The sequence below is a fragment of the Labeo rohita genome, chromosome 1 (assembly GCF_022985175.1).
Source record: "Labeo rohita strain BAU-BD-2019 chromosome 1, IGBB_LRoh.1.0, whole genome shotgun sequence".
Classification (NCBI taxonomy): Eukaryota; Metazoa; Chordata; class Actinopteri; order Cypriniformes; family Cyprinidae; genus Labeo; species Labeo rohita.
This window is the reverse complement of record NC_066869.1, coordinates 41577837-41603430: the sequence shown is the minus strand read 5'-3', so window position 1 is coordinate 41603430 and position 25594 is coordinate 41577837. Positions and strand designations below refer to the sequence as shown.

The 25594-nt window shown below is 35.3% G+C and overlaps 3 protein-coding genes across 14 annotated transcripts in view; 1 reads left to right on the top strand and 2 right to left on the bottom strand.

The window, feature by feature from the left end:
* Window positions 1-1472, bottom strand: part of dmd (dystrophin) — a 135993-nt gene extending 134521 nt beyond the window's left edge. For 6 of the 9 annotated variants that reach the window (XR_007827477.1, XM_051106544.1, XM_051106519.1 and 3 more), the window contains exon 1: window positions 999-1472. Coding sequence is in view for 8 of the 9 variants with exons in the window: in XM_051106544.1 (XP_050962501.1) it covers window positions 999-1080 (82 nt within the window). In the remaining variant the exon portion in view is untranslated. The remainder of the gene's footprint in view (window positions 1-998) is intronic. The other 3 variants (XM_051106553.1, XM_051106560.1, XM_051106579.1) reach the window with 1 other exon arrangement.
* A 5924-nt stretch (window positions 1473-7396) lies between these two features.
* On the bottom strand, window positions 7397-21038 carry knl1 (kinetochore scaffold 1). 4 transcript variants are annotated; one of them, XM_051120804.1, is made up of 27 exons: window positions 20932-21038; window positions 20705-20777; window positions 20559-20612; window positions 19904-19943; window positions 19583-19642; window positions 19403-19488; window positions 19258-19310; window positions 19077-19098; window positions 18795-18835; window positions 18533-18579; window positions 14220-18299; window positions 13961-14069; window positions 13779-13846; window positions 13466-13564; window positions 13282-13397; window positions 13023-13113; window positions 12795-12911; window positions 11823-11910; window positions 11644-11727; window positions 11513-11552; window positions 11324-11428; window positions 10851-10951; window positions 10697-10762; window positions 10485-10594; window positions 8422-8543; window positions 8122-8247; window positions 7397-7628 (listed from the first exon to the last, which is right to left on the bottom strand). In XM_051120804.1, exons 3-27 carry the CDS (start codon window positions 20576-20578, stop codon window positions 7532-7534), a joined length of 5988 nt encoding a protein of 1995 aa, XP_050976761.1. In that variant the 5' UTR covers window positions 20579-20612; window positions 20705-20777; window positions 20932-21038; the 3' UTR covers window positions 7397-7531. The 4 variants fall into 4 exon arrangements, with proteins under 4 accessions (XP_050976761.1, XP_050976777.1, XP_050976758.1 ...); XM_051120820.1 differs by having other exon boundaries at window positions 14220-16703; window positions 17124-18299; window positions 20705-20986; XM_051120801.1 differs by having other exon boundaries at window positions 20705-20986.
* Window positions 21039-21239: 201 nt separating this feature from the next.
* knstrn (kinetochore localized astrin (SPAG5) binding protein) lies at window positions 21240-25594 on the top strand. The gene is made up of 8 exons (XM_051116542.1): window positions 21240-21333; window positions 21671-21769; window positions 21888-21914; window positions 22424-22523; window positions 22655-22769; window positions 22861-22922; window positions 24636-24710; window positions 25090-25594. Exons 2-8 carry the CDS (start codon window positions 21687-21689, stop codon window positions 25219-25221), a joined length of 594 nt encoding a protein of 197 aa, XP_050972499.1. The 5' UTR covers window positions 21240-21333; window positions 21671-21686; the 3' UTR covers window positions 25222-25594.

Sequence of the window (25594 nt, the reverse complement as noted above, 5' to 3'; positions counted from 1 at the left end):
TTATTTATTTATCGTATTTTTATTTTATCTTTTGATTTTGGGCTGAAGTATGACCGCTTCTGTGATATTCACAGTTCTACTGTCTACATTCTATGGCTTCAGAGAAATCATACATTTTGAAAAATGAAGCTATCAGAAGAACCTAAAATGTAACAAAAAAGCCTTTCATTCTCCAAAGCACCATACAGCCATCCCATGAACGAAACAGAAAATTGGTTCCTGATAAAAGGTTTTTCGCTAAACCCCAAAACCATTAAATAACCAGTGTAAGGCGCGATTTAGCACAGATAACAGATGTCCTCTATTAAAGCTCTGTTCTCAGAGGTTTACTGTACTGTTTGTGTCCTCTGGCTAATCATCAAGCTGTTGACTCATTTGCCTACTTTCTCCTAACTTTCACAGCTGATCATAAACACACTCTTACGGAAATCACAAGAGAAAGAGTCTTTTGCCAGCAAAACAACACACAGCCAACAACAACACGGCTAAATCTCAAACAAGAAACTCTGAAACCCAACACCAGGCAGCTGCAACTATTTCAAGCTCTTTAAGACCTGTCCTATTTCCACCAGAGAGCATTTATAGATCACTCATGATCCCTCCTGAATACAGCATGACAGTTATGAAAAAAAATAGAAGTGAACTCATTCAGGGTGGAGCATAGGCCAGAAATTACTTTTTATAAACGGATTGTTCAAAACATTACAGTAAACGTCTGATTTGAGGAACAGAATAAATAGACACACAACGAAATGTGAAAATACAATGCAGTAAATATAAATTCACTAACAAATATGTTGCTGTAAAAGTGGATTATAGTTTTAATTTGATTTAGCGTGCAATAAAAACAGTGCTGATTATGAATATGATTAAGAAATGTAATTAAATAACACCTGATCTGAAGCTGAATTATGTTTACGTTAAAACATAACTAAGACGTTCTCTTTGAGCACTTAATGTACAGCATGTAAGGCTTCCTAACTCATAGTTTCTCCTACCTGATCGAGTTTTGATGATTTCTCCAAATTCATCCTCAAAACCTTCCTCCCATTGGTCCTGCTGGCTCCCTGCTTCAGCCATGACACAAGATCCAAACTGCCGTTGAGTCCTTTAATCCTGTAGTTTTAGAAACAGAAAAAGGAAGGAGACACCAAGACCCCACCAATGACGGGAATCGCTGCCCTGTGAACAAACTGAACCTCAAATACAGCAGTGATTTTTTGTGAATGACACAGGGACGAGACTGTCTGTGGACTGTTATGATAGGGGGAAACGAGCTGTCAAGGCATCCAGAGAAGCAGAGACAGGTGGCAAATTCTACTCGCCTTAAAATAGAGAGCTGTTATGAAGGCCTGCTTCATTTCACTCTCACACACACAAACTGATTTTTCTGACGGCAAAGGATCGGTCAACATGCCGTTGAACAACAAATGACCATTAAATGGTTTTTGAGAAAAACTCAAGTTCACAATTTTATCACGCGTGACTTACAGTACACTTATTATAGCGACAGTCCCTCTGGAGCAATCCGGGGTTAAGTGTCGTGCCCAAAGGCTCAGTGGATATAGCTCATAGATTGCTCCCTGTGGGGTTCTCTGTATATTTGCTCATCAGTCCAGAATTTTTTAGGCTAGTCCACCTTCCAAATCCTTAATCTTATAAAGACTATTCAGTCAAAAAACAATAATAAAAAAAAAAAAATAATAATAATAATAATATTGTAAAAACAGTAATATTGTGAAATAATAATACATTTTAAAACAACTATTTTCTATTTGAATATGTTTTAAAATGTAATTTATTCCCGTGATGGCACTGCTCCAGTCTTCAGTGTCACGTGACCTTTCAGAAATCATTCTATTCAGCTGATTTGGTGCTCATTTATTAATAATTGCTTCATTATTATAATGCAAAAACAAGAAATATTTTTACAAATATATTTTACATTTTTTCAGGATTATGTGATAAATAGAAAGTTCAATGAACAGCATTTTTTTTTTTTAGATTTTAACATTTTAACATTTTGAATGTCTTTACTGTTACTTTTTATCAATTTAATGCATCCTTGCTGGATAAAAGTATTAATTATAAATTTTATTTTATTTTATTTTTGTTTTGTACCCCAAACTTTTGAATGATGTATCATGAAATGTTTCTTGAGCATCCAATTAGCAGAATAACTACTGAAGAATGTATACAGTAGTAAACATTTGAAGTGGGTCAAAAAGGTTAATCAAAGTTGTCCTAAAACAAGAACGGGTATTGTTTTGGTTGTTTTGGACAACTTTGATCCACTTCAAATGTTGATTACTATACACTGCCATTCAAAAATTTGGGATCAGTAAGATTTTTATTTATTTATTTATTTATTTTATTTTTTTTAAGAAGTCTCTTATGCTAATCAAGGCTGCATTTATTTGCTCAAAAATTCAGAAAAAAACAGTAATATTGTAATATTATTTAAATGTACAATAACTTTCTATTCGAATATATTTTAAAATGTTTATTCCTGTGATGCAAAGCTGAATTTTCAGCATTATTACTCCAGTCTTCAGTGTTACATGATCCTTCAGAAATTATTATAATAGGCTGATTTGGTTCTTAAGTATTAATAGTGGCTTTATTATTATAATTTGAAAACAACTTAACATTTTTGTAAAAAAAAAAAAAAAAAAAAAACTTTTTCAGGATTCTTTGATGAATAGAAAGTTCAATTAACAGAATTTTTTTTGTAATTATTTTATTTTTATTTTTTTTTTTGTAACATTCTAAATGTCTTGACTATTACTTTGGATTACATTTAATGCATCCTTGCTGGATAAAAGTTTTATTTTATTTTATTTTATTTTATTTTATTTTATTTTATACCCCACACTTTTCAATGAAATGTTTCTTGAGCATCCAATTAGCAGAATAACTACATAAAAATTTATACACTGCCTTTCAAAAATGTGGGATCAGTAAGATTTGTAAGTTTTTTTTGTTTTTTTTTAAGAAGTCTTGTATGCTCATTAAGGCTGCATTTATTTGCTCAAAAATCCAGAAAAAATGTTCAATTATTAATAATGGCTTCACTATCATTCAAAAACAACAAATATTTTTACAAATATATTTACTTTTTTCAGGATTCTTTGATAAACAGAAAGTGCAATGAACAGCATTTTTTTTTTTTTTTTTTGAAAATGATTTTTTTGTAACATTTTAAAAGTATTCATTATAATATTTTATTTTATTATTAGTTTTTATTTTATTCCCCGAACTTTTGAATGGTGTGTCATGAAATGTTCTGAGCATCCAATTAGCAGAATAACTATTGAAGAATACACTGGCATTAAAAAGTTTGGGATCAGTAAGATTTTTGATGTTTTCTTTTTCTTTTTTTTTTTTTTTTAAAGAAGTCTCTTATGCTCATCAAGGCTGCATTTATTTGCTCAAAAATGCAGAGAAACAGTAATATTGTAAAATATTATTTCAATGTAAAATAACTGTTTTCTATGTGAATATATTTTAAAATGTAATTTATTTCTGTGATGCTAAATTTTCGCCATCATTACACTAGTCTCACAATAGTGTCACAATGTCCTTCGGAAATCTAACATGCTTTATAATTTTTTTTTCAATTTTTTTCTATTATCTTTTTTTCAGGATTCTTTGATAAATGAAAACTGAAAAAAAGAACAGCATTTATTTAATACAGAAATCTTTTGTAACAATATAAACTACCATTTAAAAGTCTGTGGTCATTAAATTTGTATTCTTTCTTTTTTTTTAAAGAAATGAATGCTTTTATTCAGCAAGGATGTGTTAAATTAATAAAAAGTGATAGCAAAGACTTACACTGTTAAGAAATATTTATATTTTGAATAAATGCTGTTCTTTATAACATTTTATTCATCAAAGAATCCTAAAAAAAATAAGCAGCAAAACTTGATACTTGATGATAAAAGTAATAAATCATTAATTTCTGAAGGATCATGTGACACTGAAGACTGAAGGCTGATGAAAATTCAGCTTTACATCGCAGGAACAAAATATATTTTAAAATATATTAAAACAGAAAAACATTATTTGAAACTGTAATAATATTTCACAACATGTGGCAGTGTGTATACATGTTCAAAACAACAAGCTGACAACAGTCAACAGTATACATTATTTTTCCTGCTCATGTGGGTGATGGATTTTTTAGCTGAGCAATTTATTACATTTTCATGACACATTAAGATAACTTTTTCCTTTGAAATAACATACACACATGCAATTATGCATAATAAAACCAGGAAACTGCATCAAGCTTTAATGCTGCATAGAAACACTCTGGGAGGTATTTTTCAATATACAAGGTGTAGACTCGTCAATATGTGCATCCATATGGGATCTGTCTCACCTAAAAAAAATCACTCCGGGTTCCATCTAGTGAGACGGCAAGAGCATCTGATAAATGTAAATAAAATTCAATTCTGCTTGATTATTGTAATGGCATGGGGAGTGTAAACAAGTAAATAGAATTCGCTGGCATGATATCAGTAAAATATTTGATCAAGGGGGAATAAGGCTTATACCAGTGTACTTTATGATTCGGTTAATGGAAATTCGAAAAAAGCCTGTCCGGCTCTTATGTCTTTGGGATTGTTTGTCTTCTGAAGGTCTTTTTAGAGAACCAATAAATGAAATAAACAAAAACAATCTGTTGCCTGCTCACGGAAGAGACTAAAAAGCAGCAAACACAGATTCATTAACATAAGAGCAATATAGCTATAGTCGGTAAACATGTTTTGACATCCACAAGACATGTTTTAAGTAACCTGATCAAACTGATGAGAAGAAGAAAACAAAAATATCCAAAAATTGGATTAATGAATCAGATACCTGCAACAGCACATCTTTCAATAAATCCAGTCTGAGTGCATTGCATCAAAACCAAAATCACAATATCAATATTTGGGCTTAAAAACTGCCAAACAAGTAGAGTGCATGCATATAAAAGCCTAATACTAAACACACTCTTAAAGATTTTTGCTTTCAGAATTCATTGCTGTGTTTGCAAACAGTCTAAAAGCATGTTCATTATCCACAAAACAACAACGGAATATTAGATGCATTTAGGGGTGAATAAAAATTTAGCAGTCTTCCTAAAAGACCATAAAAGTAGTATATTCACTCAGAAATATGCAACATTGCAAAAGCAAAACTGTTTGCTAATAGCTTTTCATCTAAATACGAGCCTTTAAATACAGTGTACTGTGCCCTGTTAGGTCAAGTGCTTTTATTAACATCTCTGTAATTGCAGAGGACATTCTTTTATGATGTAAATCACAGAATGATGTCAGCTGTGACGTGGTAATAAGCACCGTCCCTATCAACCATAGCCAACTAGATTCCTCTTCATTCTCCATTTCCTGGACTGTGTCCAGATAGCATCATGATCAGAGAGCCGATAGTTTCTATGCTATAAAATCACACTAATGCTGTGGGACAAATGACATGAACTGAGTAATTAAAGATCACTGAAGCAGGGCTGTCGATTACAGTTTGAGATTTTAAACTCAACCACTGCTGTAGAGTACATGCTATGGACGCCTATTTCTTTGCCTCGTTGATTCATTTCTGCTCTGTATGATTTAAATGCACTCTACTCTGGGTTAACCTTGCTTGCATGGTATAGTGACAAAAATAGACTGGGTATTATATAAAGTTACCTTCACTAGAAGTCAGGGATCCATCATTCTCATGCTTGTACTCAGCAAATAATATGGAACAACTGCCACTCAAAGTCTGTATGTTGGTTTTCAGTGCTGAAAAGTCTTGCTTCAGAAGGATTCTGCAAACATGGCCAGTATTGCACAGATATACTTTTAAAAGTAGAGCTCACCAAGAAATTAAAATTTGCTCACCCAACAGGCTGTCCAAAATGTAGATGAGTTTGATTCTTCCTCAGAACAGATGTGGAGAAATGTAGCATTAAAAGGATAGTTCAATCAAAAATGAAATTTTGTCATTAATTACTCACCCTCATGTCCTTACAAACCCGTTAAGACCTTCGTTCACCCTCGGAATACAAATTAAAATATTTTTAATGAAGTCTGAAAGCTTTCAGACTCTGCATAGACGTAATTACCACGTTCAAAGGCAAGAAAGGTAGTAAGGAAATTGTTGACATAGTTCATGTGACATCAGTGGTTAATTTTACAAAGCTACAAGAATACTTTTTGTGCGCAAAGAAAACAAAAATAACAATTTTATTTAGCAATTTCGTTCTGACGTAGAACCCGATTGCGCTGCGCCCAGTGTTGCCAAGTCCGCGGTAAATTATGGTTGAACCACTGATGCCACATGCACTATTTTATCAGTGTCCTTACCTACCTTTCTAGCTCGTGAACGTGATAATTACATTGCTGTCTATGCGGAGTATAGAAAACACCTTAATGATGGATTTGTTTCTTACAAACATGCATCTTTTCACTTAACAAGACAATAATTGACCCATTTACTGCAGAGTAAATGATACATCCAGTGCTGTACTTCTAAAGTTATCCAAATCTGTTCTTATGAAGAATCAAACTCATCTACATTTTGGATGGCCTGAGGGTGAGTAAATTGTCATTTTGGGGTGAACTATTGGTTTGATGTATATAGCACTTATAGCACTCTTATACTTATGATTTTTTAAAACTGTTATCAGGCTGCACTACAGTAATACATGTGTACATGAACATTCCTTCACTGTCACCAATTTTGCGCATTCTGCGTTGCACAAAATTTCCTCTCTGGGTGAACAGAGCCCATCCATTTATCTCTATGCAGTACAAGTCTTGTCAAAGGTCAGCATCATTGCTAAAATCTTCTCCTGTGGTGTCACGGCATTAAATCTTGATTACCTGACAGCTAGCTGACAGTAACAAATTATTAGCTCTACACAATACACATAATTCTTCTGTGCACGTCTACGTAGAAGGTTTCTGGTTGAGCTTGAGGCCAAACTAGCCTTTTGAAAGATTCCCACCAGTGTTGGGAATAACATGTTAAGGTGATTTCATTACTTTGTAAACAGGTTGGTCTCTGGCTTAATTATGTTAATTAAGAGAATGGATTTTTAGGGTAAAGACGCCATCCATTGGTTTTCAGATTTTTAATTTGATGTTAAATTGGTAATTTTAAATGGAGTAACTTTCTCAACACTGATAGCCACTATTTGCACATTTCTATATATTTCCAAACTCAAACCATAATGAACATCCACAATAAAGCCAAGCACAAATGGAAACCAAGAGCATCAATCTCATCATTCACTCCAGTAGCCAAGATTACCTGCATTCTTTACATGTGATTATCATCAGCAGGAGCATCTATAGTTGGATTCATGACTAAACAACAGATTCAGTCATAACAGACCAAAAAAAATGTAAAACCCAAACCTGGTGTGGTTTGTGGCTACGCTTTTAATTATTATTATTTTTGATTATACAAACTTCAATATATACAAACAATTAAAAGACGGAAAAGAACAGAGTAAACAACAAGGCCTGAGATTCTAGCACAGGAGGTCATCGTGGATCTTCTTGAGGACTTTTGTCAGATAGTTTTTGCCTGGTTTGACTGATGATATGATGTCTTCAATTTGACTCAACCTACAGAAGACAGCAAGAATAAAACAGACACAATATCAACACAAAATGTGAATACTTTTATCAAGTGAACATCATTGTAGCTGTTGGTAATATTTCCATTTCAGTGTACCGTGGACTACATGTTGATGAATGATCTTGAAAGAAGTGCTTTTGATTTATTCAGAATTTCGCCACTCTCAGCACCATGTGAATTGCATTTTATCTACAGTATAAAAGTGAAAACTGGTTTGTGCTAAAGAAGGAAGCTTTGTGCTATAAAGTACTCTGGTCATAAACAACGACTAAGAGACTGAGTTACAATTAATATTACTTGAATATTTTGCATTTTTCTTTGAATGATTAGATGTGGAAAGCTGTTTATTTTACTAAACGCTGCCTAGAGACTTCATAATATTTCTTTCCAATAACAATCCTGACTAATGGAGGTGATGTTATCTCGACCCACAATGCCGGATAACCTGTTGTAATCTAAAAATGTTAATTGCTTTCAAACCTTGCATTCCCCATGTGTTTTTTGAAGTCCTGTATTTGAAGTGGCCCAAAGGGATAGTCTGGAGTGACCATCAGACTTAACTCAAACTTTTCAAACGCTTTCAGACTTGAGAAGACGACATGAACTCTGAAAGAGGGGGAAAAAGAAAAACAGAAGTTTATATCATATGTATAAGTTGACACAAATGTTTTAAATTAGAGATTAATGTTGCAACTTGAATCCGTGCCATCCACATAAGCATCATGGCTCAACATGCCAAGGAAAAGATTATGAACAAAGCTAGTAAAAGGTGTATCATACCGTGTGTCCGTACTGGTGATCTTCAGGATGCGAAGCTTCAATCCTCCCCACTTCTTCAGCCTGTGAATCTCCTCACCCAAGAGCCTGAGACGACCCACCACCAAACTGATGTCGTGTAGCAGCTGTTGAGAAATTGTCCAACAACATGGAGACTTCTCATCTTCTTGTCATACATTTTTCAGACTAGATCTTCTAAAACATGCACACACCCTTGTCAGGGCTCTACAGTGCGACCATTTCAGTTGCATTTGCAACTACTGCATGCGACTATGAAAAAATATTTAGGAGCACCTTGTGCGAGTGACTCATTGTGCAGCGTAGAGAGCTTTGTTGATTATAATGGAACTTTTGGAGTTTGTAAATGAGATATTGATTTAATACAACAGTTTAATAAACAAGAAGTTAATATTAAGTAACTTACCTTGTCTGACTATAACACTATTGCCTGATTTTGCTCTTACTTTGTCTAAAAACAAGTCACAACCGAGCTGATGTGCATCTCCATTCAAACACAGCGTTGTTTAGTTTATGAATGAACGTGCGTTTTAAAGGGGTCATCGGATGCCTTAGGGGGTCATCGAATGTCTTAATGAAAAGTCTATAATATACTTCGGTTAAAAATTCTCAATAATAGTGTAACACAACACCCTTTTTACCTTGCCAAAATCAGCTCTGCAAAAATCATCTCATTCTGGTCGAGGCTGCTTTAAATGCAAATGATCTCTTCTCACCCCACCCCTCTCTTCCCTCTGTGATGTGACGAGTCTGTTTACTTTAGCCGCTAAACTTGCTAACTAGCACATTATTAGTAAAGACGATCGCAAGGATTCATAAAAAACCCCTTATACTCACTTCTGCTGTAAGTGAAGCTGGATCACGAATGATTTGCGCAAACATAGACACATATATGTAGATTGGGAGGCGTATTCCATTCACAAACAAACGTAATCTACTGCATCTTCAGCGGCTCAGATGTCGGGAGTAAATGACGACCACTATGTTCATTATTACATCCAGCAACACAACACCTCAATCGCTCAATCAGAGATATTCTTGTCTAACTTACATCACTGCTCCGGCATTGAAACAAAGAGGGCGGACTGTTACAACTGATCTAAGGTAAGATGCTCATGTCAATCAACTATCGTGGGAGCGGCCTCTGTCGGTGTGATGCCACAAGGACAGGCATCTGAGAACGGCTCGATTTGAAAAAGGGGGTATTATTTTTACAGATTAATTAAAAACCACTGCATGGATTTTTATCATTATAGGGTAGATTTGTACACACACTGCCAACACATATTAATGCTCAAACAGCATGTAAAAGTGAACTTAGCATCCAATGACCCCTTTAAACTAATGTAGTGAGACAATGATTCAATTTCCCATTCATAAAGAGTCGCTTGCTTTATTCCTGAATGAATCAGCCGTTCGAACGAATCAAATAAATGATTCAGTAATTAAATCAGTGACTTGCTGCCACCTGACAGATTTAGTTTAATTTTCAGTTATTTAAATCATTTAATATTTATGTATTCAAAATTTTATATTTAAAACATTAATCTCAACATGAGTTTATGAATTTGACTGCACTCATGCCACCTCTGAGCCTCATTAAACATGAAAATACACCTACAAGCCACTTTTGTGTTTTTCTGTGCCACCTCTGTAGTACAAATTTTGATTTTGTTAATATTGGTTTCATTTAATTGGTAACTTACTCTTATTCTACTTGTTAAAATTAGAAATTTAAAAAAACTTAAATATATATATTTTTAAATTTGACATAAAAGATGACATACTTTTAATAAAGTTAGAAAAATGCCATTATAAAGGTAAAAACAAAATTCCCCTGTAAATCACTTTAAAGAGTTTTAAAATCAGATTTTTTTATTATTGATTAGAAGGTGCTCCTGAAATTTTGACTGTGCTCCTAAATTTTAAGTGAGAGAAAAGTAAGTGTAGAGCCCCCTGTTTATAGCAAAACAGTGTCTCCAAATATTAAAGACGCTTTAATATTTAAATGTATATTTATAATAAATATACATAGCAATAGTGCTTACCTCCGGTATGTGTCGGGTTGTTGGATACCTTTGTGTCCATTGAGTTTGAGATTGATAGTATAGTGCAAGTAACTTGTGAACCATGCTTGCATGACACTCAGATTTTTCCACTTCAGGGGAAAAGATATATACAAAGTGGATTTTAAACATTTACATTTATAATAAATAAATAAAATGAAAAGATAATGAAAATTAATTTATTGTTCACTTACCATCCAGGTGCAACTGGAAGCTTACATCTATATTTCGCTCCACACCCTCAGTCATCCATTCCTTTCCTAATAGACAAGAGATTATTTTATGCTACTATGTAACAGTAATGAAGAAAATCCATTAGGAGTAATTATAAAGCAATAATGAACTCACCAGCAGGTGTTTGGAGGTTCACCTGCAGATGCACAGTTTTGTGAAGGAAGGTAAACAAAGCCCCCCTTTCATCTGTCGCATCAAGACGCCACTCGTTCAAACTGAAAGACAAATAATCATACATTCAGCACGATATACATGCATTTACGCAGCAAAATGTACAGGCTATGCATAGCAGTAAAATAATAACAATAATGGCAAATGTACTGAACCCAACCAAACATAGGTTAAGAATGGAAGTGTCATTTCTGCCATCTTGTCTCCAGTGCTAGAAAAGCTTTTAATCAACAAAGCTGTCCTCACAGCGAGGGAGCGATGTTGCATTGTTTGCTGCTGTTTAAGACAGCTGAATTGATTATAATAGGGGAGTTCTACAATTGTTATTGTCACTCACACACTGAGCTTACAGTGTAGACAGGGTGCCAAAGTGCTGCTACAACTCGTTTTAAATGAAAGACAGGAAAAACAAATACCTGTTCAAGGTTGCAAGATTACTCTTAAGGCTACTGGATTCCCTGTGCAACTTCTCCTGTTGGCTCTCCAAAGTCTTTAGCTGAATCTCCAACTCACCAATTTTCCTAAAAAGTTCAGAATTTTAGCATTTAGCACAAAATTTATATCTTAAACACTTCCTATGGTGTTGAGAGAAGAAAATACATTACCTCTCCTTTTCAGTGACAGCTGCATTAAGCCTGTGTAAATCTATCAGTAAAGAGAAAAACACAGACAAACAGTTACTTATTTCTTACTAGCTTCATAAAGCTATACAATTCATTGACACAGAAGTACACACCCTCTTCCTTGGATTTTAAGGCTGGTCTTGTTCGAGGAGCATCAAGACGATCTCCCATAATCATTGCCTCTACAAATCCAAGTTCTAGTTTAGAAGAAGAAGGTATTAGTATACGATCATGTAGTACTTCTTGCTCTACACTTTCAAACATGTAACAGAGCCAAGAAGAAAATCCATACCAGTTTCTAAATCATTAATGCATCCATCCAAGTCTTCAATCATTTCGTCCGTCTCTTTGATTTTAGATATCAGGCTCTGTTTTGCATCCTAAAAGTATTGGGGGAAATACAGATACACAGCAGTTAAGGCTTTTAGTCAGTGTCGGTTAGCACGTGTTACTTCAACAAAATTAAAAGTTAATAATCTGCAAAAACAACATTTAGCAGATAAACATGTCCCAAAATTACAACCTTTTCTTCTGGGAAAGCACACCGAAAATACTGATGACTGATCTTGTACCTACTCATTATGCCCAATTATATTGTAGCAGCAGTAAATCAAGTTCGTGGCTTTAATGTAACTGAAGAATAAGGGCTATTTTTTTTAATCATTAAAAAAGGCTGTGTCCTTCATTTTACCCTACTTAATTTCTCTTTTAAAAGAAAATCCATACAAAGGAAATAAAAGTGAGCTCCAACCAATCAGTTTCCTAGGGTCCATGTATCAGAATTTCTCAAATCAGGTAAAGAGTCACAAGCAAGTAAAGCTTTTGTTTAGCGATCGTCTGCAAGCTGTGACATCGACATAAATAATTCCCTTAACACTGGGTTCTTTGGGAAGCTGAACAAAGTTATTTTCCCTCACAACCAAAAACACACTACTTTGGTGACACTTTTGATTTCGGGATCTAGAAAAAAAATGACAAATCCTATGAGCAAGTTCTGTGCTAACGACCTCCATAACCCGAATAAAGCACGTTGATAGGCATGTTCTTGCTCTCGCTCTGGTTGATGTGTAAGTGTGCTCTTCCAGACAGGGAATTCCACCCTTTATTATGTCATACAGGGCCATACTCATACACCCAACTTGTTTTTTTTAAACTTTGCCCACATTTAGCATGAGAATCCAACTCTTTAACAGTATAAATAAGTCAGAATGTATGAAATAGCATTAGACCTCCCCTCTAATAAAAACAACAAAAAACCTCCTACCTGTGTTGTTTTGATGAGCTCAGAGTACAAAACTCCTTTCATTTCATGAGAAAGTGCTTTGCTTCGCTTTCCAAAGTAAGCTCTTCGCTCTTTCAACTTGGAGCCAAACCTTTTTAACTGAGAAAAACAAACATGAGTGAAGATTTAACCTCAAAGAAGAACAATATAAGCTATGATCTTAATTATTTAACATAAGACGACCCAGGATTGGCTATGAAAACAACATACTTGCTCTTCAGAGAGAGTACATATCTCTTGATGAAGGGCTCCATTGATGCATCCCATGGATTTTTCCTGTTCAGGCATCTGCTCTTTAAGTCTATGAGGAAATTAGTTTTGAATAAATATCATTTTTTTTTATATATAAATATATCATTTTTGCCAGCTAAATGCACACACACACACACACACACACACACACACACACCAAAATCTGCAGTTGCAGTGGCTGTAGTGTCAACATTATCAAAGCCAGACTGGTACAAACCTCTCTACTATCTCTGTAAGATTTTTACAGTCTTGCTCATATACTCTCTGCTTGGGGTGGTATATGTATTTCTCTTTGAGCAAATCCTCCATGGTACGTGTCTCTCCAGCTCTACACTGAAAAGGGAAAGATGTGTTACAAGCGTAACATATTAAGTTCACAAAGAGAAAGCCAGACCACCTACACTGTCAGGTAGAGCACTTGGTCTGGATCTGTGGATGACGAAGTTGATACCAAAGTGGCTTAGGAACTCATTCACTGTGATGCTTCCATCCTCAAGTTTCTGAAAACAAAAGAATGAGATGAACAACTAAATTTGTATATTTTCAGAAGAAAAAGTAATGCTTCCCCATGCAAAAGATGCTAGAGAAAATAAATAATTAACACCATTTCAAATTATTATTAATAACAACTGGTGAAATTTACAATATGGGTAAAAAAAAAAAAATCTGTTTAAATATGGGGAATAATAAGACTGTGTGTGTAAATAATGCTACCTTGTTGAAATCAAATGCATGATCCAGCGTCCCATCCAAATGTGAGTCGAACTGCGAGTATCTGAGAGCTATAAAGCAGATCACATATTCTTTTAGAAATATACCACACTAAAACCTGCTTAATGGTTGTGCAGAGAGCATAAATATTTCACTGTGTGTGAGAACTGACACAAGTAACTCACTGGATTCAGACACTCCTGTATCTTCAATTGTCTTTGCCTTGGGATTCTGAGCGGCATGCCTTGTAAAATTACCTTCCCACTGTACGGCAGCTTCATGACAGTCAGGCCCCTGAGGAGACAGAATCTCAAGCATTAGCATAATAATGCACAACAATGGAGCCCACGCTTAACACTTTATTACAGAACATCCTCTAAGCGTGTAGCAGGAAATACCAAGCAAACAGTATTAAAATGAAGATTATTAACATTTTGTGCCTACCATGTCAGAAACGCAGGCTTTCTTGGTTCGTTCTGCTGTAATAGGGTCTTCCTCTGGATGCGGCCTTTTAAAACATGGACTCGTGCTTGTGGCTGACTCAAAGACAGTATCCTCCAAAGGCTCTTCAGTTTTAGGTACAGCCAAAGAATCATCCGAAGAATCCTGCTTGTTAATTGGCCAATTTTCGAGACTCCGTGACAAGTCTTCTTCGCTGCTCATTTCAGGGAACTCTTCGTCATTAATATCGACTGTTTTGCAGCTGCTATTTTGTTCAACAACATCAAAGTGTTTCTCTAGTTGGAGACATTGCGAATCATTAGTACTTATGGTCACAGTTTTGTTGGGAGTTGCAGTTGTAGCTCGTTTCGGTAGTTTTGGTACGATACCACAAAGAGACAACCTCGACGAGAAACCCTTCTTTTTAAGACTAAAAGGTGTGGTCTTCTCATTTTTAACAGAATTATTTATCTGTTTGATGTTAGGCGTGACATTTGAAGTTGGCTGACTGGAAATGTCCATTTCACACTGTTCTTTAGGGGAATTCTCTGGGAGGGAATAAGAAGGCAGAGGCGCAGTTGTGCTTCCCGTCATCACTTTGTGCTCATCCTGGATACGCCGTGACATGTTGTGAAGCTCCATTTGAAAGTCAGCTAGACTCCTCCGTCTTGCTTTTGCATGTTGCAGCTCTTCTTTAATGAAGGAATCAACAACAGACTCATTTGAGGAGGAACCTTCGATTTGGACTGAGCTTGTACTTTGTTCCTTGTTATGCCAAAGTGCTTGACCCTCCTCTTCATTTCTAGTGTCACAGAAAGTCTTTATATGTGCTTCTTCTTTCTCATTTAATGAAACACTTTCCTCTATTTCAATAGGCATTGTAAGGACATTCATAACCTGCATGTCTTCATCGGTCATCATCACATTTTTGTCTGCTTGCATGCCAGCTGGGCAATAGGATATTGTCTCTGTGTTGTTGCATTTAATGTTTGTGCTATCAAGATCTAAAACATGTTTTGAGGGGAAGACATGGTTAATAGCACACTTGGCAGCTTCACTCACCTCATTTTGTTCTTCACTTGCCACAGTGCCTCTAGAAACAGATGTTGATGCCCAAAGTGCACTTTCTTGCGCTTTGATCTCTGTAGCACTTGCTGCCAATGTGCTTTTTGAGTCAACTGCAATCGTGTTGCATCCTGTTAGTTCCATTTCATCATCAACACAGGGAATAGCCAGATTTGATGCACTGGCTTGACATGTCATTTCCATGCAGTCAGACTCATCCTGTGTTTGACAACTTTGTGCTACAGGCAACAGATTTCTCTCATGCTTACTTTCCTCATTGGATACAAAGCTCTTTAACACGATACTGCCAGTGAGTGCCTGGGTTATCTCCATACCGTCAACATCAGGACTGGAGGATGTAGATACAAGGTTCAAGCTCTTCCTGGATTTACTGAATGGTTTGGGCCTCTTGCAGTTTTCAGCCTCAAGCACAACAGTCTGACATTGTGTCATGTCCATGTCATCAGGGTTTGAGAAATCAGTCTGACGGTTATCAGTGCTTTCGGGATCGCACATCAAGGGCATCATTCTTGCTCCTGACTTTCTTCGAGTCATAAAAGCTTTATGCTTTTGCTCACTGATTGGTGCCATGTGTACCTCTGTCATCTCCATAGGTTCAACCACAGTGATCGTTTGATTTGCAGAGAATGGTGCTCTTCTTGAACCTGTGATATTCATAGCACCCCCTAACCAGGTACGGTTTGAGTCAATGTTAATAGTGGTGCATCTGGTCAATTCCATTTCATCAGGACTTGGGGGAGAAATCCCATCAAAAGTACTTGGTTGGCATGTCAAGTCCATACAGTCACTCTCATTATGTTGAGCTGATGCAGTTGTAGCAGGCATTAGAATGCTTTCACCTCTTTCCTTCTTGGAGGCCGAAAGAGCGTTTAGTATTATACGCCCTGTAAATGCCTGAGTCATGTCCATCCCATCACTGCCTTCAGTTCCAGATACTGATGTACGAGGCCAATTCTTCCTTGTGTTGCTTAAAGGTTTGTCTCCACTGACCTGGTTGGCATCGAGAAAAATAGTTTGACACTGTGTCATCTCCATCTCATCAGAATTTGGAGTTTGGGCTACTGAAAGATGTCCTGATTTGTCGTGATCCATTATCACTCTATTTCCAAATAAATCAAAGCAGGAGGTCTTGTTTACTCCGGGAGCTGGATGCAGAGCTTCCTTCTTTATATTGCCTGTATACTCATCTTCTCGAACAGATCTGGATAAAGATGCAAGAGGCAAACTCTTCCTTGAGTTACTGAATGGCTTGCTTTCACTCGATTGTTTGTCCTCGAGAACAATAGTCTGACACTGTGTCATCTCCATATCGTCAGGATTAGCAGTTGGAGCTATGAATTTGTTGCTAGATTTGTTTTGATCCACTATTTCTCCATTTCCAAAGGAATCAAAAATGGACATCTTGCTTGCTTTGGGATACAGAACTTCCTTCTTTTCTTGAATAGAAATATCTACAGCCCCAGTCATCTCCATATCATCCAAATTACCAGTTTGGGCGAATGAGAGATTGCTCATCTCTCCATTTCCAATTACATTTAGGGAGGACATCCTTCTTACTATGGGAACTGGATGCAGAGCTTCCTCCTTTATAGTTCCGGTATGCTCATCTTCTCGAACAGATCTGGATAACGATGCAAGAGGCAAACTCTTCCTTGAGTTGCTGAATGGCTTGTTTCCACTTGATTGTTTGTCCTCGAGAACAATAGTCTGACACTGTGTCATCTCCATATCGTCAGGATTAGCAGTTGGAGCTATGAAGTTGCTGTTAAATTTGTTTCGATCCACTATTTCTCTATTTCCAAAGGAATCAAAAATGGACACCTTGCTTGCTTTGGGAAACAGAACTTCCTCCTTTTCTCGAATAGATACATCTACAGCCTCAGTCATCTCCATATCATCCAAATTAGTAGTTTGGGCTATTGAGAGATTGCTCATCTCTCCATTTCCAATCATGGTTAAGGAGGACATCCTTCTTACTTTGAGAATTGGAGGTTGAGCTGACTCCTTCATACTCACTGTGTGGTCTTTTTCTCTAACAGGTACATCAAATGTTCCCGTCATTTCCATATCATCAGAATTAGCAGTCTGGGCTACTGAGACATTGCTCTGTAAATATCCAGCTTTATTTTGATCTGTTGTCTCTCCATTTTCCACCATATTAAAGGAGGACATCCTCCTTATTGTAGGAACTGAAGGCTGAGTTTGCTCTTTCATACTCATTGTGAGGTCTTTTTCACGAACAGATGCATCAAAAGCCCCTGTCATCTCCATTGCATCGTCATCCTCAGGGAAATGTTGGGATCTGTTGTGATCCAGCGCAGCCTGGACATTGCGAGTGATATTTCCTGTAACTTTAACATTGATTGCAGCAGTCTGGCTCAAAGTGAGCTCCATGTCATCCGGGACGTTTGAAAAGGCAGATGTCATGAACGCAACACTTCTTTGATTTTCAGAAACAGAGGGTGTAAAACGCTGAGTATTATCTTTGTTTTCAATTACAACAGTGTGACTCTTGGTTACCTCTAAATCATCGTCTTCAACAAATGCAACACGGGAACGTCTACGTTGAAGTCCACTGGGTTGTTGTGAGTTACCCTTGTCACCTGGATGTTGCTTCATTAAAAAAGATGGTAAGTGATTCTCCTTATCAATTTCCGATGTGCTTGTATTGGCCGGATTTTGGAGCTTAACGGTATTTACAGTGGGTAAGCTCATACTGGCGAGAAAAGCACTGAAGTCTGAGTCATTTGCAGCATTTTTCCTCTCTGCTTTTGCTTCACGTGGCAAAACCTTCTGACTTGTGACATTCAGACCATCACGGACCGTCTGAGCCATGTTGATGCTTAAATCTGGGTTTGTCTCTTTTTCAATGTCATAATCCTCATCAATTGTGATTGTGTGACTGTGAGTAATATCCATGTATCCAGTATCCTCTCCAAGTAGCATTGTTCTATCCACACAGTCATCTTGCAAGACTGGATCGGAGAAGAAATTCTCCTATAATTTGAGAGCGAAAGGTCGAAATAATCAGTGTATGTCAAAACAAGGTGTGTATTAATGACACATAAATACAAAAACAACAAGTAGTTACTGACAATCAAGCATTGTACATTCATACACTCCAAATTAAATGTCTGTGGAAGCATATACTTAGTTTAATCAGGGATGTCATAAATTGCAGAATCCTGAAAGTCATAATATTTTTGCTATTCTGGTCTTAGATTACTTACCTTATGCTGGGACAGATAAAGAGGAGTGTTCAATAAAGTATCCAGGCCTGAAAGAAATGGAAAGGTTTAGTGGTTCATTTTCTGAAAATCATTTGCAGGAAGCACATAAATACATTAACAAAATCAGTAGATTGTGTTACAGTGAACAACATCTATACAACTATGCATTAAGTCAATACACTCCTATTATTTTGAATAAAACCATTTATGAACAAGATCGGAGAACAATGACAGCTTGACATTTTTTCCTTGAAAACATTACCTTTGATTTGGTGACTTCCCTCATCCACAAAACGCAAAATCCTGTCATTAGAGGAACAAACAAAGTTACAGCTTTACATATATGATGTAGATCATATGCATATACAAAATCATCGAATACCACTTTTTCACTGCTGGACCATATCTGTGCTGGCTAGGCCAGATTGGAATGGAATTGAATGGTTAAGTAAGGAAAACATTTTGGCACAATAGTGGAAAAGCTGCTAAACAAATCCAACTTGAACAAGTTGGAAAACAATTGAAAATATAAGTCATTACTTACTTTTCATTTGGTCTGTCTCCTGCTTAATTTAACAAAACACAATAAAGTAAATTAACAGTGTGCAAATTTTTATATATGCAACAGAGAAATATTTAATGCTTTTCTTTTGACAGAACTGGTACATATATTCCTTACCCATGAATCACAAATTACATCAATTAAAAACAAATAAAATGCTTACCAACTTGTGTGTTTTGTATGGATGCCAGAACAGGAGATTCACTCTTTGCGTCACTGTGAAATTAAAAAAAATCATAAATGAAATATCTTTACATGTAATTCATGTTTATATCTTCCAATTAATGGATCGATATAATTGCACTTACTTTGTAAACACTCGTACATTATTTGTAGTGGCAAAACTCACTCTTCGTGAATTTCTCTTCTTCTCAACAGGTTTGACGATTTCCTCCTGCACAAATGTACACATAAAAAAAACACATTTTATTTTTTAAAGAAACAAACAAAAACAAATTATATTAAAAAACACTCAGTAACCTAATCACCTTTTGTTCCTCCTGCTCAGCTCCAAGTATTTTCATAGATGTTCGAGGAGCTTTTAAAATCTGTCAGGGGGACAATAAAGAACACTATTTTTATGTCTTGAGACATTCAGAAATGTAAGAAAATTAGGAGGAAATGGCTAAACACTTCTCACAAACTGTAACAGAGTAAATATAGGTAAAGTGGGACACCGATTAAGCTATCATTTATGTGTATCCTAAACAAGTATGTGAAGATACTGAAGGATCATAACAATGGAAAGGACAAACCATCACAAAGTGTAACATGTTTTCACCCACTACAGCAAAATAATAGTTACATACCGAAGACAGTCTCCTTCTTGAGGATTTCACTGCCTCATTGCTGGAAAAAACGTGGCAAACATTAGCTATACAACTTGTATTTTGATAACATATTGTGGAATTTACTTGGAAAGAAAACCACGTACTTATTAAACGTACATTTATTACATTACATTTATTAAGCTATCAAATGTTTTATTACATGCAAAAAAAAAAAAAAGGTGTTTTTGCATTATCTCAATGCATGACAGTAACTAGATAAATGATCAACTCCAAAATCGATTCTTATGTACGCTTATTTAAACAGATGCACTCAAACAGTCATTATAAAAGTAATTAAATTACAGAATAAAGACCCATTAAGAGTTTACTTCCACAACTTCCAGCAGTTCCAAGTTTATAATATGTATAAAAAATGATGACAGACTTGTTTTAGGGGTGAGGTCATAAATACAAATATAATAGTTCTGACATTTGCATTAGAGTTCTGTCTTCAGTCTGAAGACGCTTAGTATATTAAAACACATAAAAGAACCTTTAGAAAAAGCGCAGACCGACTCAATATTTTTATAAAATTAATAAATGCAAGGCTGCATTATTTATCCAAAGCAGCCTGTCGACTCGGTGTACACGATTCTACTGCAAAAAATTACAGATACACTACAAGACTACTTACCCTAAATTCAGCTGCTCCATCTTCAATTCATTCAAGTAATAGAGCGCACAAAATCTAAAAAACGAAAGTAAAAACACTATACTTTAAATGAAAAGTAAACAAACAAAATATTTAGCGTTGTTTGTTAAAAACACTCTAAAAACTACCTTATTCTAACAGTACTGTATTTCCTCAGGCGTGTTTTGTTTCAGTCAGTGTGTGTGTTGTGTCTCTATCCGACTGTCAGACGAGACACCCATAAGCTCATAGCAACAACAACATTAAACTGAAGACAACAAACAGCTGTAGGCATTTCAGTGACTTTAAAACATGACTCACTTCTTATAAAAGCGAGATTTGCAGCTGAATAAAAAATAATAACAAAGCGCAATACCTAAACGTAAATTCCCTCCACTCGCTGCTTTTCTTTTTCCTTCGTAAAATTTGAATTCAACCGCCGCGTTTCTTCCTCACGGCACGCTCTGTGACTTCAGACATGACATGTTCCTCTCGCGTCCTCTAGTGGAGCGGAGGATAATTATGTTTATTTAAATAATATATGATAAAATACATTCTTCAGCGAACTTTGTTTGGATATATTATCGATTTAAGAATCTTACAACCAGAAACATATGTTTTATATACGTACATTTAGATTCAACGTTACATAAAAATCGCAGTCTAAACGGATTCGCAAAGGAGCCGGAAGTGACGTTGTTTATTTTGAAAATTCATGGCGCTGAGTAAAATCAGGACTTTTAAAACGTTATCTGGAGTTTTCTATTAGTTTGGTGTGGTAAGTTTATTATATATTCATACTTTGTTTTAAAATTATTTTACCGTTGATTTATGATGCGAGATGTTTTAGTAAAACTCGCATTGCGTTTACGAAAATAAAAATGATCCGTTGATCTGACGAGACACAGAAGCGAAGTGAGACATGAACATGAGACTTCATACTGTTCTAAAAATAAATAATTTTGAGATCAACTAAACATAATTTGTTTGCGTTATTTACGTTCATGGTGTTACGGACAGGCAATGTTTTAGTGTATAATTTTCTCTCATCTGCTCGATCGGTATATTTCTTAAATATTAAAGCAGTAACGTTAAATGCGATAATATTTCTCCAGAAAGCTGCATTTCAACATGAAGAGAGTTCAGATAAAAGACACAGCGATTCCCAGTTTGACATCAAGAGCGACACATGTCAAGAACGACACAGACAATAAGTGAGTACATTTGGTTAGTAAATTAACATTTTCTTTACTGTAAACAACCATTTTATATATACTGTATAAAATATGTTTTAACCCCCCCTTCCCTTTTTTTTTTTTTTTTTTTTTTTAGGAAGAACCAGCACAGGACTCTAAAAGTGTAAGTACCAACGTGTGAAATAATGAGTATGATTAAATAAAAGTGGTGCACAGTAGTGAAGTATTTTTACTTTACTCAAGTAAATGTAAAAAGTGTCTGTATTTTAACTTTATTTTTTTTTCATACTTTTTTACTGCACTACATTTCATAAATAAATGTTGTTGTTGTTGTTGTTTTACTTTTAATACTTAAGAACATAAAAATGTAGTACTTTGTTGTACTCAAGTGAATCTTTGAAACAATTTTACTTCAGTAAAAGTAAGAAAGTACTAGATTTCTAATGTAATTAAGTATTAAATGATGTTTTATATGAAACATAGTGCAGTAAAAAGTACAACATTATGCTTTGGAATGTTGTGAAGTACAGTTTTCTAAAAAAAAAAAAAAAAATCACTGATAAAGCAGAGTAAAAATACTTCACTACTGTCCACCTCTGGTTATACTCCTAATATGATACTACTGTCCAGTCTAAAAATGTAAATGCATACTATGATTTTACTCATACTCAGCCCATCTACAAGATATGGGCAACAGAATGACATAAGGGAGCAGAATAAAGTTCTGACGGCAACAAATGAAGACCTGCAGAGGCAGCTTGAAGAAATGAAGGTGATTACACTCATCATTGATCTAGTGTTTTACTTAAATAGATGAATTGTTTTATGGTGCACAGTGATATTTTAGAACAGTTGTTGTAATCAGTAGAGTCAAATTGATTTATGTTTCTAACGTTTCTTAAGGAAACTGTGACTGAACTGGAGCAGCGATGCACAGACCTCCAAGGAGAAAATCGAGAAATTCAAAAACAGCTGCGAGACTGTCATGTCCTCCTTGTTGCGGAAAACTTGGACCCAGGTAATGATTTATTTTAACTTTGTGTTGGACTGACACATGATGAAGAGCAGTACTTTCTGTTAAGTTGTCATCTAAACCATCTCAAATTAAGTTTCAGGGGAAAAGTTGGGCCAGACAGCACAACAGAAAGAAGAACAAAGAAAAGAAGTTATGGTAACTCAATTTTTTTCTGTATTTGTATATTTTCTTTTGTTTTTGGTAATATATATTTTTTTATTATTATTAATGGATTCGTTAGTTTCCAGAATAAAATTTTCCTGATAATTTACTCACCCCCTTGTCAGACAAGTTGTTCATGTCTTTCTTTGTTCAGTCTAAAAGAAATTAAGGTTTTTGAGGAAAACATTCCAGGATTTTTTTCCATATAGTGGACTTCATTGGTGGCCAACGTGTTGAAGGTTCAAACTGCAGTTTCAATGCAGCTTCAAAGGGCTCCACCTAGTGAAACAATGGGTCATTAAAAAAAAAAAAAAAAAAAAACATGAAAATGTATATACTTTTAAACCACAAATTCTCGTCTTGCACTAGCTCTGCGATGCGACTTCACACATTATGCAATCACGTTGGAAAGTTCAAACATGGGTTAGTTCTTCATCTGTTTACTCTTATTCAAAAAGGTAGGGCATCTCATTTTCTCCTCCAACTTCAAAATCATCCAACATTGTTATTTTACCTTTGTAAAGTGTGTTTGACTTTCTTTGCATGTTCGCTTTGTAAACACTGGATCGGTACTTCCACATACGTCACATGTGACCTTTCCAACTTGACTACATAATGCATAAAGTCAAGCTAGTGCAAGATGAGCATTTGTGGTTATAGATTTTTATTTTCGTTCTTTTTTTTTTAGAAATTGACATTAGCTATGTTTCCATCACCCTGTTTTTATGCACATTTTGAAGTATCGCATCAGAAACGAGTGATTGAAACGCTACATTTCGAGTAAAAATTCCTTAATTCACAAAATAATTCGCTTGAGGTGGTTTTTGAATTGTGCAGAAAAGGGTTAATGTGAATAATGGGAGATGGAAATGCATTTGCTGAATAAATTCCTCCGTATGCATCAAAAAAGTCATGTGACTTTGTGCTATGGGACGGCAAAACCCATCTAACTAGTGAACCGATCTCGTGTTTCGTCTGCTTGCTCTGAGGCTCAAGTAATTTATTATATATGAAAATTACTATACTCAGTGGCTTCTCCTGATTTAGTTTATTAGGAAGTGACGATTTTGTGGAAACAGTGCTTATTCGCAAATGTTTTATGCGATATTCCAATTTTTGTGCATAAGTAAAATTCGCAACTTTGTATGGAAACCCGGCTACTGTTTTGCTACATAACACCCTTATTCCTAAATTAAATAAAATAAATTATTAATTTATTTAAGAGAGTAAATTATCAGGATTTTTTTTTATTCTGGAAGTGAGCTAATCCTTCAAATATTAGGTTTTATATTCCTATAGAGATTATGTAAATGCAAAAGGCCTGTTTGAAAAAAATGTAAATCCATATTTTTTAAAAAGAGAAACAATAGTAATCATTTTTCTTACATTCTTTGACTCTTGCAAATATGAGATGCTAAGAAATGGACCCATGGTCACTACTGGGACATATAATAGGAATTGAGCCATATTGTACAATCATCTGTAGTTTGGTGACCCAAAATTATTTGCTTTTATGGTCTGATTACTGTTGTGTTACTATGTTACAAATGAAGCCTAATTCTGGTCTGTAGCATGTTTTCCATGGAGAATCCATCATGCCAGTGTTGTTTATTGCAGGACTAATGTTAAACCAGACTGAGGGTAATTGAGTCTTAATTAATTATTAACTTTTTTTTTTTATTTCCATTTTGTTTCTGCTAATGGCAGACGGTTTCTCAAAATCTCCTGACTGAGCTGAAACTGTTTGGTGAGACAGCAGAAGACCATGCAGCAAATTTACTGGTGAGTATGAGTTTTTATGTATGTATGTATGTATATATATATATATATATATATATATATATATATATATATATTCAAAATACTGGGTTATTTATCCTGATTTGAATGTCCTGCAGCACTGACCAGACATTAATACAAATGTTTCACTAAGACTGATTTATATGAGGATGAAATTACACACATTCTGCTCTGCTGGGCTAGAGGCTGTATAATTAATCATAACGCCAGGTCCACAGCTGATAAAATATTAATTTGAAATGTTCTAATCCATCTAAATGTTATTGAGTGTGCCTCTCTAAAACTACTGGAATATGGCATGACCTGAAACAGCTTCAGTGAGGATATTGTCAATCACTGTTTGCTCTGTGAATGCTTGTAGGAAGTGCAGAACATCATGAGGGACCTGACGGAAGCACATGAAAAGCTCCAGCAGGAGAGGGCATTGTTCACTTTGGATGTGGAGGAAATGGAGAGAGCTCTGGGAGAGGCAGAGAGACTCTTGATTGAATAAATGAAAGAAACTCTTTCACTGGCCATAAATACTGCAGTGCCATATGGTGTTGTTCTGAGATCTGTCAGTCTGAGAACGAGAAGCATTTGGACAAAAGTGGAACATACTGTTGCATTCAAAGGAACATACAGCTCACACCATTTGAAGAAACACATTTTTAAGAATACTTTTTTTTTTTTTTTTTTTTTCTTTTTTTTTTCTTTACATACAAAGTGTTTGTCCGCTTACAAGTTAAGATATTAATATAAACTTTTCATGTAGCTGTAAAACTGCAAAGCACTTCTTGAATGATGCTGACTATGTTGTTTTCATTTGTATTCTTTGTGCAAATATGACCTTAAACATGATTAAATGTTAATCTGGTTCAACAAGA

Excerpts from the sequence above, each read along its gene's own strand:
- knl1 (XM_051120804.1), bottom strand. The coding sequence starts at position 20,578 with ATGGAGCAGCTGAATTTAGG. Across the intron at positions 13,565-13,778 it reads ATGCATTTGATTTCAACAAG|AAACTTGAGGATGGAAGCAT; the intron begins GTAGCATTATTT and ends TTTTGTTTTCAG. Across the intron at positions 13,398-13,465 it reads CAAGTGCTCTACCTGACAGT|TGTAGAGCTGGAGAGACACG; the intron begins GTAGGTGGTCTG and ends TTCCCTTTTCAG.
- knstrn (XM_051116542.1), top strand. The coding sequence starts at position 21,687 with ATGAAGAGAGTTCAGATAAAAGACACAGCGATTCCCAGTTTGACATCA. Across the intron at positions 21,915-22,423 it reads CAGCACAGGACTCTAAAAGT|CCCATCTACAAGATATGGGC; the intron begins GTAAGTACCAAC and ends ACTCATACTCAG. Across the intron at positions 22,524-22,654 it reads GGCAGCTTGAAGAAATGAAG|GAAACTGTGACTGAACTGGA; the intron begins GTGATTACACTC and ends ACGTTTCTTAAG.